General features: G+C 37.1%; 1 protein-coding gene and 1 long non-coding RNA gene across 2 annotated transcripts; one reads left to right on the forward strand and one right to left on the reverse strand.

Annotated features, from left to right (window-relative positions):
- Window positions 1-1,699: 1,699 nt before the first annotated feature.
- Window positions 1,700-2,776, reverse strand: LOC125585621. The gene is made up of 3 exons (XR_007322611.1): window positions 2,638-2,776; window positions 2,178-2,547; window positions 1,700-2,088 (listed from the first exon to the last, which is right to left on the reverse strand). It is a non-coding gene; the product is annotated as an uncharacterized LOC125585621 (long non-coding RNA).
- Window positions 2,777-6,744: 3,968 nt separating this feature from the next.
- Window positions 6,745-9,557, forward strand: LOC125586219. The gene is made up of 5 exons (XM_048756064.1): window positions 6,745-7,035; window positions 7,078-8,276; window positions 8,392-8,484; window positions 8,580-9,112; window positions 9,160-9,557. The coding sequence occupies exons 1-5, from the start codon at window positions 6,745-6,747 to the stop codon at window positions 9,555-9,557; spliced, it is 2,514 nt and encodes an 837-aa protein (XP_048612021.1).
- The last annotated feature ends 3,746 nt before the right edge of the window (window positions 9,558-13,303 follow it).

Here is a 13,303-nt window from a genome sequence, read left to right on the forward strand (position 1 = left end):
CAGGCACTATCAAGGTTTCTAAGATCCATACTTCTCTAAACCCAGCAGACATGCTAACTAAAGGAGTACCTGGAAACAAGTTTGATGTGTGTCTGGGTATCCTTAACGTGATATGAGGAGACAGGGACCTGCGGAGCACTCGGAAGTAGAAGCCAACACCTCACAATCAAAGCAACAAGGACTCGTTAGTATCAATACGGTGGAGTTCTAGGGAGTGTGAGATTCTAATAAAATTATATAAATCAAAAGGATAAGAGCAAGTTTGATTGAGTAATTACCGAGTGTTCTGGAGTAGGTGGAGTATCCGAAGCCGAAGAAGTGAGCATCGGAGGAAGGTTCTGAAATTTGTTGGAGTTTCAGGGACAAGTGTGTAGTCTGGAGCAGAAGAAGTTGTTTCAGACATATAAGAAGCTTGTGGGAAGTATGATATCATCTCGGTAGAAGCTGTAAAAGGCCAAGAGTCAGAAACTATGGTTTTCTGAAAGTTGGGGAAAGATCAGCAAATTGAGAAGGAATCAAAGAGAAAAGGAAGCTCAAAGGTTACCTGAGCTATATGGTCGAAGCCGGAGATAGGCATCGAAGGAGTTTCGAAGCCGGAGATAGGCGTCGAAGGAGACTCGATGATGTTGCTCGTGTTGACGCCGACGAATTATGGAGGCAGAAGCGATCGATCTAGACCTCAGAGGGGAGAGAAATGCGGTTCCTGGCCAGAATCGAAGCTCGTTTCGTCAAGCCTCATCGAAGACGTCAAGATCAGTCTGCACAAACGAGGAAGAGAGATGACGGGTTCAACATGGATCCATCTAGTCTTGAGAGATTCCTCGCAACACAGAAGATGGTGGAGCTCTGAAGAGAGGAACACCGCCGGAGCAAGCTCGAGAAGATCGAGACTTCACAAGGATTGAGAAGAGAGAGAAGACTGCGAGTGAGAATCGCGTCTTCGGACAAGAGAGAGAGAAACACGGAGATGGCATTAGGGTTGGTGGAAGTTGGGCTCAAGCCCACAAGGTGGAGATTGTTGGTTGTAGGCCTAAGCCCAAGTCTAAGTGCATGCTGCATGGGATGGGCCTGTCTCCGTTGTCACCTGCAAAAGCCCAAAAGCAAGAAGTTAGGGTTTATTGTTGCTAGCTATATAAACACCTGATAGACTTTCTTGTGCCGTAAGGTTTTACGTTTACTCTCAGATACAGAGCTTGCATATACACAAGCTTGATCACAATTGTGATCCATTGTACTCTCTTATTCATAGTGAAGTTTGGGAGGACAGTCTCCCACGAGACGTACCAGTTTGAGGCTGGGAACTCGTTAAATTCGTGTGTGTTCTTATTGCTTAGTTTAATCTCTTCTTAAACAATCAACAAGCAGATAAGTAACGTGTTAACGAACTAAGGTTATAAGGAGTTAAACCTTACAAACTTAAACGAGATAGTCTCTCTTGTATGTTGTGTGATCAGGAGAATAGATTTTTCTGGAAGGACAATTCATTACCCAAATAAAAAAAGATCGTAAGACCTCACCTAACTTTGATTAATCGAATAAAAAAGGAAGAAATTTAGCTGCTAAAAATCACAGATCCAAGCGAATTAAGATCGTCCAGGATCCAATGGTTAATCATCGATCACAATATATAATTACAAATCAGCATAGCTCGGAGAAAAAACAAAAACAGTCTGAGATTTCGATCGAGAGAGAGAGAGACCTTTCTGTGGCGGGCATTAAGCTCCTTGGATACGTTGGCCTTCTCGTTCATGGTTGGATAACGGAGGCTAGGAGGAGAATCGCCAAAGACGAGGAAGAGCTGAAGAAAACAAAACAAAATCTGCTCGAAGAGGCGGAGGATATACACGTATGAAGCCAGGGGGATCGAGAATGTCGCGGGAAGATGGAACGGTGGATTGATCGGAGAAATCGACGGCCCATCTCCGGCCAGTACCCATCACTGCTTTGCCTTTGTCCATTCGCTTTAGTTTTTCGATCCACGAGACAGAGATGAACAGCCAAGCAGCAGAAGAACGAGAAGGCGAAGAAGAGAAGGAGAAGAACAACCAATACACAACACCCGTCTCAGAAGACAGTATCTTCTTTCCCCTAATTAAAGATACGTTTCCTATTAATTATGCTAATTTTCTTCTTTTTTTTTTTAATCCAATTAATGGTAAGAGACGGGAGTTGCATACCCAGTTAATGATGCTCTTATTATATCCAAGCTCCAAGATAGAACCCAAGAACTCTAGGCGGCGCCACATCATCTTGAGATAGTCCGGTGTCATGAAGTTCTTCTGGCCGGAAAAGAAAAATCAATAGCAACGGCGGGGATGGATCTCCAAGCACCTTGAGTAAGCTTCCTCGTCCATACATACAAACCACTACAAGGTGGCGGAGCAGTCGCTTAGTCCCTACTCCGACGTGGAAACCCTCCAGAAACAAATCGAACGTTGAGTTAGGCTCAGCCCAAGCCTGGTATAAGGTCGTTAGTATCACCGTTTTCTCCTCCGTCGATGCTTCCAGCAAGACTCTCTGCAAAGCTCCCACATCTTTCGCCATACTCTGGCAAAAAGAAAAATTTTAAACATTAAAAACAATGATTTTGTATATTATAAAATATCTTATACTACTTTAGAAAAAGAGTTAAAATACCTTCTCAGCTTAAGAATATAGCCCAATTTCTTCATAAAGAGTTGTTTGGGATCGAATCCCAATCAGTGTGATTCCATTTACACACTATGTTCTCGACAATTCTTCCTAAGAAACGCATACACGTAGTACTGATCAATGGCTATCTTCTTATAGAACCTTGCTTCCCTCCTAGCTCGGACACCGTGTTCCCCATTATATGCACCACTCCTGCTTGAACTATCTCCCGATTACTATCTTGCTGATGGCTGAACAATTTACCAGTGACCTCCAAGGCTTAAAACTTTACAAAGAGTATGATATTGTGTTGTGACCATATGTAGAGATGCAGAGATGCAGAATTTCTTATTGGTAAAAGATTCAAAACGGGACACTTAAATCAATTGTAGAGTTGCAGAGATACCATATGAATACTCTTCCGGTCTTTTCACTCAGTCAGAGAAATTTATTTTAGAGCAATGGCTTCAAGGTGCTTTGACGTATTTGAAGCTACAGATTTCAAAGAAATCATACTTGGTTGGAGATTTTGTACGCGTCTAGCTGATTCAAAAAGAGTAATACCCAGTCTACCTTTTTGAGAAAAAAAAACTAGCTGATGATGAAAACTAAGGTTATTTTCAGTTAATATTTTTGTTTTAATAGGGGATAGATATCCAACTTAATAATTTATTTACGATAGAATTGCTTCTTGCTTACTTCATCTATTTTGGAATATAAAGATTTTATTTTTAAAAGGAGTGTAAATTAAGACTTATTAAAATGATTTTTATATTATATGTGTTATTTTGATGATAGATAGTATCGCTACGACTAGTGATTTCTTGGACTTGGGTATGATTTTCACCTTGAACTAAATTACTATTGATTGGTCAGTTTGAGTTCGGGTTTCAACCAATAATTAATATGGTGGATTATAACAAAGATCGATTTAATATTTAATAGATTCTAAACTTAAATCTGATAGTGTAGTAACAATTCACTTTTTATCACTAAGTGCTACCGGAATATATGATGTATAAAAAAAAGGTATCGTATCCACGTGAAGGCTGCAAGATGCAGGCATGCACATGTCTGTTGCGTTAAATAATATGATTTTAGTGATTCGAGTGAGTACAATATTAAGATTTTAGTGATTCGAATCAATATACAATATCGAACCTGATATTTTTCGAAAACAGATCCATCAATAGTATTAAAACATAAAGAAGATTTGTGGGACCCAATTTGATTTTAAATAAAAAACTTTATATAAATATATCAACTAAATTTTGTTAAACTTTTAAATATCTATGTTTATGTTTTTTCAATATCTTAGATGTTTAAAAATTTATCACTGATATGTTCAATTTTAAACACTTTTTAGGGAATGCACTGAAGAACAAACTCGTAATTACTAACATGTTCAATATTATGTGTTTTTTTATAAATAAATTCATTTAAAAAATTTGCGTTAAACTCTTTAAGTTCTTCGTACGGTACTGCTCACTATCTACTTGGGTAACATATATATATTTTCTCATCTGAGGGTATCTCATCTGTTTGGAAGAAGAGGTGCATCTCATAGATGGATCTTTTTTGGATATTTAAATTTTGTCTAAAACATAATTATATATATGCATGGCTACACATGGGGTTAATTCGAATCCGAATCAATTAGCTTCCTAGAATATGTCACCAATAAATCATTCATGTGCGGTTGGACAACATGCATATACATTATACACACGTGATGATAATCTCTTCTTGTACTAATTAAGAAACAAAGCCCTCAAAAAAGAGTATTTGGTGTAGTGAAATCAATGAAGTAGTTTGGGATTTATGAAATCAGAATGGACTGCTTCACTGTTTTTATGTGTGGGAGTTCGTTTTGACATTTATGTTTAGTTTTAGAGTTTATGATTATTTAGCCTTTTTCTTAATTTTTTGAAAATTTTTCCTTGTATACTATTTTGTGATAAAAAGTAAATTAGTGATATTGATGAAATTTGCCATTCATATTATTTTATTTGTATTTATAAATAATTAAAATTTACATTAAATATCCAATTATATAGACAGTGTAACTTACTGAAATATGCACACAATTTTATATTATGTACAAGTATTCAAAGAAAACTGTATAAAAGATGATATCATTAGTGGAAGCTGCGGTCATTTTAATAAGTATTCATTAATGTTTATATATCAAGAGGTTTTGATTTCGAGGTCTTTGACGCAAGAAGTACCGTTAGAACTGGATTTCATAAAATAGCTTATGGTGATGTAAATAGACGTGAATCTTAATGTATGTAAAATTGTTGGCTGTATTTTGGTCTATGTAATGTTTTTTATAGTTTGTAATAGTGTAATGTTTTTTATAGTTTGTAATAGTATAAATTACCAACGTTTAAAATGATCAAATTACTTTTGAAAAGGTATTAAAGAAAAACTAGCAGAAATTTGCAATTTTGCATTTATGGTATAACAGAATGATGTTTGTATATATGATTATCAAAGGCAAAAAGTTATATTTAGAACACGCTTATAATATTAACTTTCTTAACATCAAATATCAACTGGCCTTTTTTCTAGAAAAGAACACTCCTGACTAAAATGTTGCAAATCATAGAAATACATAAATTTTACGTTAACTAGTGTCAAGCTCAAGCCATCACTCATTGAATCAAATGTTTCTAACCAGTATCATATAATTTTAAAGATTCCATACAACTTTTTATAAGACATAATGGGGTCTACACATGATGGACCCGAGACTAAAGGTTATGAAATCTCAATGCCAGAAGAAGAAGATAGAGCCCATCCGTCAATCAGCTCTCTCTGCTACTAAAGTAGCCAACATTCAAAATATCAACCAATACAAAAGGCGTGAACAATGTACGACGAAGCCAGCTCATCAAATCTCTCTGTACAACGGATTTGGTTGTCTCAACCTATATACTGAACCAAGTTGCTTTGGTCTAGTGGTATAGGAGCTCCAGCTGGAGTGTCCGCCCCTGGGTTCGAGTCTTGGCCACTGCGGAATTTATATGTGGGCTGCAGCACCCGAGACCGAAGACCGTTACACGGTGAGCCACATGGTGACGCCCTGGCAGCGTCCATGCTCACTTCGGTCTCTAGTCTGGACCACCTCGGTGGGGCCAGAATACTCGGTCAGCAAAAAAAAAAAAAAAAAAACCTATATACTGTCATGTACTGATGCTCACAAAAGATAGGATTTAGGGTTTTAGTATAAAATTATGTAAAGTGATGTACTGAAACGTGTGAGAAAAGAGTAATAACAAATTGTTTTCTTCTCTACCAACTTTTCTTCTTTTGGCTTCTGTTTTTACCTATAAATACACATATATTATAACGACATATTCTCATTGCAAAACAATTTCCTCATAATCCTCAAATAAAAATAAAAATATATTTATTCTTCTCTCCTACGTATACTCATCGTTATGGCTTCGTCGCTTCTGGCATCTCCCCCAATGATCCCCACCATCAGTTCCGCCGTGGTTGTCCGATCAGGCTTAACATGTCCCGTAAATGGGGCGACTATTGACCTCAAACCCGTCGTGGAACGGTGGCCGGAGTACATACCACACAAGCTTCCCGACAAGAATTACGTGCGTGTATTAGACACGACGCTCCGTGACAGTGAACAATCTCCCGGTGGGGCTCTTACTCCACCTCAGAAGCTTGAGATTGCAAGACAGCTCGCAAAACTCCGAGTAGACATCATGGACGTTGGTTTTCCGGTGTCGTCTGAGGAAGAGTTCGAAACTGTCAAAACCATCGCCAAGACCGTGGGAAACGAGGTTATTTCTATCTTCCTTCTATTTATTACATAAAGATTTTTATGTTCAAATATCAAACTATGTAGTTAACGTTTTTTAGGACACTGAATAACGTTGGAACGAATATTAGCATGTTTTACGCAAAAAATACAAGACCCAATGGAGAAATTATCAAAATACCATCAAAAAGATACTATATTAAAAAAAAAGACTATATACCAGACCCAAGGCAAAGGCCCCTTTCAAATTCTTCTCAATGCTTAATGATAACCCAGATTTTGCGCCTCTTATAGCTGAGTGCTGGTCTTCCCTGCCTTTCTATGGCACGATGATGCTTAGAGTTTCAAAGAAACTCAAGGAACTCAAGAGAATTATTAGAGCTTTCAGCCGAGAGAATTACTCGGGAATTGAAAAAAGAGTAACTGAAGCTTTTGAAGAGCTCTCTCAGTGTCAACAGATTGTTTTGTCTTCTCCAACGCCAACGGCGAGCTTAAATGAGAGAATTGCTCATGACAAATGGGTCAACCTTGCTCGGGCGGAAGAGTCATTCTTTTTCCGGCGGTCTCGTGTAACATGGCTTGACAAAGGAGATGCTAACACTACCTTTTACCACCGCCAGGTCAGAACAAGACTATATCAGAATCATGTTATTTTCTTGCAGGATGATTATGGTAATGTGGTTAATTCGAAGGAGGATATTATGAACCTGGTTGTGTCGTATTACGAGAATCTATTTGGCGGTGTCTCTCCTTCCACTGACTCTTCTCTGGAGGACTTATCTCAGTTAATCTCCTACAGATGCTCCCCTTCAGTTAAGGAATCGCTGGAAGCTCCGTTTACAAGCTTGGACATCCAATCAGCTTTTTTCTCTTTACCGAGGAACAAAGCGCCGGGTCCGGATGGCTATCCAGCAGAGTTTTTTACTCATCATTGGAAAGCAGTGGGGCCTGACTTGTTTATGGCTATCCAGGAATTCTTCTCCTCAGGGAAAATGTTACAGCAGTGGAATGCAACCATTCTAACTCTCATCCCCAAGAAGAAAAATGCAGTGCTTGTCTCTGACTTTAGACCAATTTCATGCTGCAACACGGTGTACAAAGTCATTTCCAAGCTACTTGCAAACCGGCTGAAACAAATACTTCCGTCAGTAATCTCGAATACTCAATCTGCATTTATTCTGGGAAGACTACTGGTGGAAAATTTTCTTATGGCCACCGAGCTTATTCAAGGTTACAACTGGAAAAATATTTCCAAGCGCTCTCTTCTCAAGGTTGATCTGAAGAAGGCATTTGATTCTCTTAATTGGGACTTTATTTTGATGCTTCTCAAGGCGCTTTGTTTCCCTGAATCTTTCATCAACCTGATTGCTCAGTGTATCACAACAACCAGGTTCTCAGTTTCGGTAAATGGCGAGCTAGGGGGATATTTTAAAGGTTCTCGCGGCCTGCGTCAAGGTGACCCCCTCTCCCCATATCTCTTTGTCCTAGCTATGGAAGTGTTCGCACAGCTCCTGAACAAGAACTTTGTAAATGGTGACATTGGCTACCATCCATCAGCGAATGATCCGGCTATCTCTCATCTAGCATTTGCGGACGACATAATGGTTTTCTTTGATGGAGAACAGAGCTCTCTTCAGCAAATATCAGCAACCCTTCAGAGCTTTGCTTCTTGGTCGGGCTTACATATGAACAGGGCCAAAACTGAACTGTATGTGGTGGGGTTGAGCCAGACGGAAACCGCAGATTTGGCAAGTCTTGGCTTCTCTCTGGGATCACTTCCTGTCCGCTATATTGGTCTCCCTCTAATGCATCGAAAGCTCCGTATCTGCGACTACATGCCACTTATGGACCAGCTTAAAAGGCGCTTCTCCTCCTGGACCTCCCGTGCTCTTTCCTTCGCAGGGAGACGCTAATTACTTAACACTGTCATTGCTGGTACCCTAAAATTCTGGTTTTCATCCTTTGTTCTTCCGAAGGGCTGTATTAAGGCTATTGAATCCCTATGTTCTCGGTTCCTCTGGAATGGAAACATCACTAGTAAAGCGGCAGCAAAGGTTTCTTGGAATGTGGTATGTCTCCCTCGTTCTGAAGGTGGTCTAGGACTTCGAAACCTCAGCATATGAAACAAAACTCTTTCCCTTAAGCTGGTATGGCTTCTTCACAGTGAGTCTGAGTCACTTTGGGCCTCCTGGACTAAACACCACCGACTTAAAGGACTCAGCATTTGGAGCTTAGATGAAAAGAAGCAGGGGTCTTGGATCTGGAAATCTATTTTGAAGCTCAGGCCACTTGCTGAAAATTTCCTAAGGTGTGAAGTTGGCAATGGGGAGCAAGCCAGTTTCTGGTTTGATTTTTGGCTACCGATAGGCCCTCTGATTAACTTGCTGGGTTTTGACGGACCGCGGCAACTTGGTGTCCCCATTCATGCCAAAGTGGCAGATTGTTGCTCCAACACTGGTTGGATTCTGAGACCAGCAAGGTCTCCGCAGACAGAGCAGCTCCATATCATCTTGTGCTCCGTCCAGCCTCCTTCACATTCATCAGTGCGAGACTGCTACAAGTGGTACGTTGATGACCTCTACTTAGACTCTTTCAACACTGCTAGAACTTGGGAATCTGTTAGAGATAGGTCCAGTACTGTTGATTGGGAATCAGTGGTTTGGTTGGTGGCCACGTTCCAAGACATGCCTTCCACATGTGGGTTACTCACTTAGATAGGTTGCCAACAAGATCTCGCATTGCAGCTTGGGACCACAACGTTGAGAATTCTTGTCTCCTCTGCAACGGGCTGGACGAAAACAGAGACCATCTTTTCCTCCGCTGCAGGTTTAGTGAGCGTCTTTGGAAAATGATCATTCGAAGGCTTGGCTATCAACCCTTCTTATTCCACACTTGGACATCGCTTATAGAATGGCTTCGCATGAAGGATTCTACTTGCCCTCAGACTCTGCGTAAGCTGGCTGCTCATGCAGTCATCTATCACCTGTGGCTTGAGAGAAACAACCGTTTGCACAATGCAGTCTTCTCGTCTACAGACCGCATCTTCAAGGACATAGATCGTCATATCAGAAACACGATCCTAGCAAGGAAGGGGAGGAAGAAGTTCCATTCTCTTATGTGCACTTGGCTGAAATTCTCTTAGCTATGTGTTAGTGCTGTTGAGTTTTTATAAACTCTCCTAGAAAATCCTGTGATGTTTTTTATCTTTTTTTGGCATCATTTGATTTAGTAGCTTTAACCTTTTGTACATGTACAAACAATGTTTCATTTTTATGATAATTCACATACTTATCAAAAAAAAAAAAAAAAAAACCTTTGTTTTGCTAAGGTGGATGAGGAAACAGGTTACGTCCCGGTGATAAACGCCATCGCACGAAGCAAACCAAAAGACATTGAGGCGGCCTGGGGAGGCGGTGAAATACGCGAAGAGACCTAGGATACTCATATTCACATCTACTAGTGACATTCACATGAAATATAAGTTGAAAAGGACTAAAGAAGAAGTCATCGAGATGGCCACGAGTAGTATTAGGTTTGCTAAAAGCTTAGGCTTCGTTGACATCGAATTTGGTTGCGAAGATGGCGGCAGGTCCATGTCTTTATAAAACTCTAATCTATCTCGATAATTTGATTACACCTGTTTTACGGTATAAAATATTAGTCTTACGTTTACATCTACATTTGACGTTAGCGTTTATATTTGGCAAGAATATATATTTTACAATTGAAAAGTGTTTGTTATTTAAATGTTTTCTCAACCAACTTATGGACCTCGTTAGTTGTTACATTTATATTTTTCTATATCATGTTAATGTTACACAGATTTTTTTAAATACTATGTGTCTTTTTATAATCAAGTAGGTTTGAGTTTCTATGCAAGATTCTAGGAGAATCGATAAAAGCGGGTGCAACCACGGTGGGCATCGCGGACACTGTAGGAATCAACATGCCGCAAGAATTCGGCGAACTTGTGAGCTACCTCAAAGCAAACACTCCTGGAATTGATTATGTTATCTTCTCTGTTCATTGTCATAACGACCTTGGTGTTGCTACCGCCAACACAATAACCGTACTATTTTAAATTCCCCCTTTTTCATTTAAGTACAAATATCTATCTAAAATACGTGTAGAACAATTAGTTTACATTATAGTAGGGTGTATGTGCGGGAGCACGACAAGTCGAAGTAACGATTAACGGAATAGGCGAAAGAAGTGGGAATGCACCGCTTGAAGAGGTAAGATATACCAGGAGGTCCATATTGAAATGGAAAATAAGATAATATTTAATGGTTTCGACAGAAGGATTTGATGGATGTGAATTGACTTTTTAATCTTTTAGGCTTTGAGTTGAAAATCCATGACATGCTAGTAGTAGTCTTCATCATCAATTCATCATCAACATTAATATTTCTTTGTTATGTAGGTCGTGATGGCTTTGAAATGCCGAGGAGAATATCTGATGGATGGTGCCTACACAAGAATAAACACACGCCAAATTATGGCTACTAACCAGATGGTAACTTCTTATATATACTAGAGTAAAAAAACGACCAAGCTATATATATATTGCCTTTATATATATCATACTAACTAATAGGCGTAAACTATATATTGAGTAGGTTCAAGAATATACCGGCTTATATGTTCAACCACATAAGCCCATAGTTGGAGCCAGCTGTTTTGTTCATGAGAGCGGCATTCACCAGGTTTGACATATTAAATTAGCTAAATGCCTAAATGTGACATAAAATAAACATGTGATGATTTTTTTAATTAATGATGATTTGTTTAAACATTTGCAGGATGGAATCTTGAAAAACCGGAGTACATATGATATCTTATCGCCAGAAGATGTTGGGGTTGTAATATCTCAAAGTTCCAGCATTGTTCTTGGAAAGCTTAGGTAATGAATGATTCTATATATTTCCTAGTTTTACATATTGTTTTCTTTTTCATATTGAATTATGATTCATATGAACAACAATGGCAATATATATGCAGCGGACGTCATGCTGTGAAAGATCGACTGAAAGAGGTATTTCTTGTGATTTCTTTAATCGTTAGTTACATGTACAACAGTCATACATATATTAACAAGATTACGGGTGTGATTGAAAGGCACATGATAAATTATTAAGAGAAATTCTTGGGTTCACCCCCTAGGTGAACCTCTAGATTCACCTACCAATAGTGTTTGAGTATTTGATATTTGATATCTTTTAAAAAAGGAAACAAAATTGAATTTCCAAATAAGATTATATTTTTGAAATAAAACAATAAAAATACATAAAAATAGTTACAAAAAATAAATAAATAAATATTGATAAACTTTTAGCAAAATACTAAATCCTATACCCTAAATCCTAAACTCCAAACTCTAAATTATAAACCTTAAATCTTGGATAAACCGTAAACCATTAGAAAATTTTAAATTCTAAATCATACATTAAAAACTAAATCTTAATAACACTAAACCCTAAACCCTAATCACTAAACCCTAAACCCTTGGATAAACCCTGAACCCTTGGATAAATCATAAACTCTAAATCAAAAATATTTAAAATTAAACCCTAGAGTTTATGATTTATCCAAGGGTTCAGAGTTTACCCAAGGGTTTAGGGTTTACCCAAGGGTTTAGGGTTTACCCAATGGTTTAGGGTTTACCCAAGGGTTTAGGGTTTAGTGATTAGGATTTAGGGTTTAGTGTTAGTAAAATTTAGTTTTTAATGTATGATTTAGGGTTTAAGATTTTCCAACGGTTTAGAGTTTATCCAAAGTTTAAGGTTTAACGTTTAGGGTTTAGGGTTTAGGATTTAGGGTATAGGGTTTAGTATTTTGCTGAAGATTTAACAATATTAATTAATTTATTTTTTGTAGCTATTTTTATGTATTTTTATTATTTTATTTTAAAAATATAATCTAATTTGGATATTCAATTTTATTTCCTTTTTTAAAAGATATCAAATATCAAATACTCAAACACTATTGGTTGGTGAACCTAAAGGTTCACCCTAGGGGGTGAACCCAAGAATTTCTCAATTATTAATCAAAAATTCTAAAAGCATACCTATCTATCAACAAAAACTCTTGTTATCCTAATTTCTAAATCACAATCTCAAATCTACAATATTTATCAACAAAATGACAACTTTCCAAAAATAGCAGGTTTTGGAAAATTTATTTAAAAACTCTTAAACCATACATACCTATCTATAACCAAAAACTCTTGTTATCCTAATTTCTAAATCACAATCTCAAATCTACAATATTTTCTCTACAAAAATAATAACTTTATAAAAATAGCAGGTCTTAAAAATTTTATTTATAAAACATAACCTTTAGATCAAAAATTACAAAAGAAAACCCATCTATCAACAAAAAATCTTATTATCCTAATTTCTAAATGGCAATCTCAAATCTATAAAATTAATCTACAAAAATGACAATTTTCAAAAAAATAGCAGGTTTTGAAAAATTTATTTAAAAATTATAACATATTGATAAAAAAATTATAAAACCATACCCAACTATCAACAAAAACTATTATTATCCTAATTTCTAAATCACAATCTCATATCTACAATATTTCCCTACGAAAAATGATAAAAAAATTTTCAAAAATAGCAGGTTTAGAAAATTTATCTAAAAGTTATAACATATTGATCAAAAATTCTAAAAGCATACCCATATATCAACAAAAAATCATGTTATCCTAATTTCTAAATCACAATCCCAAATCTATAAAATTTCTCTACAAAAATGATAATTTTCTAAAAATAACAGGTTTTGGAAAATTTATTTAAAAATTATAACCTATTGATAAAAAATTATAAAACCATATCTATCTATCAACAAAAACTCTTATTATCCTAATTTCTAAATCATAAT

Source organism: Brassica napus, chromosome C4 (genome assembly GCF_020379485.1).
Source record: "Brassica napus cultivar Da-Ae chromosome C4, Da-Ae, whole genome shotgun sequence".
Classification (NCBI taxonomy): Eukaryota; Viridiplantae; Streptophyta; class Magnoliopsida; order Brassicales; family Brassicaceae; genus Brassica; species Brassica napus.

What these genes read in the sequence shown, in the direction of transcription:
- LOC125586219 (XM_048756064.1), top strand. Translation starts at nt 6,745, where the DNA reads ATGATGCTTAGAGTTTCAAAGAAACTCAAGGAACTCAAGAGAATTATT. An exon ending in CAAAGGTTTCTTGGAATGTG is followed by an intron (nt 8,485 to 8,579) that starts GTATGTCTCCCT and finishes GCTTCTTCACAG; the next exon opens with TGAGTCTGAGTCACTTTGGG. An exon ending in CCAAGACATGCCTTCCACAT is followed by an intron (nt 9,113 to 9,159) that starts GTGGGTTACTCA and finishes CTCGCATTGCAG; the next exon opens with CTTGGGACCACAACGTTGAG.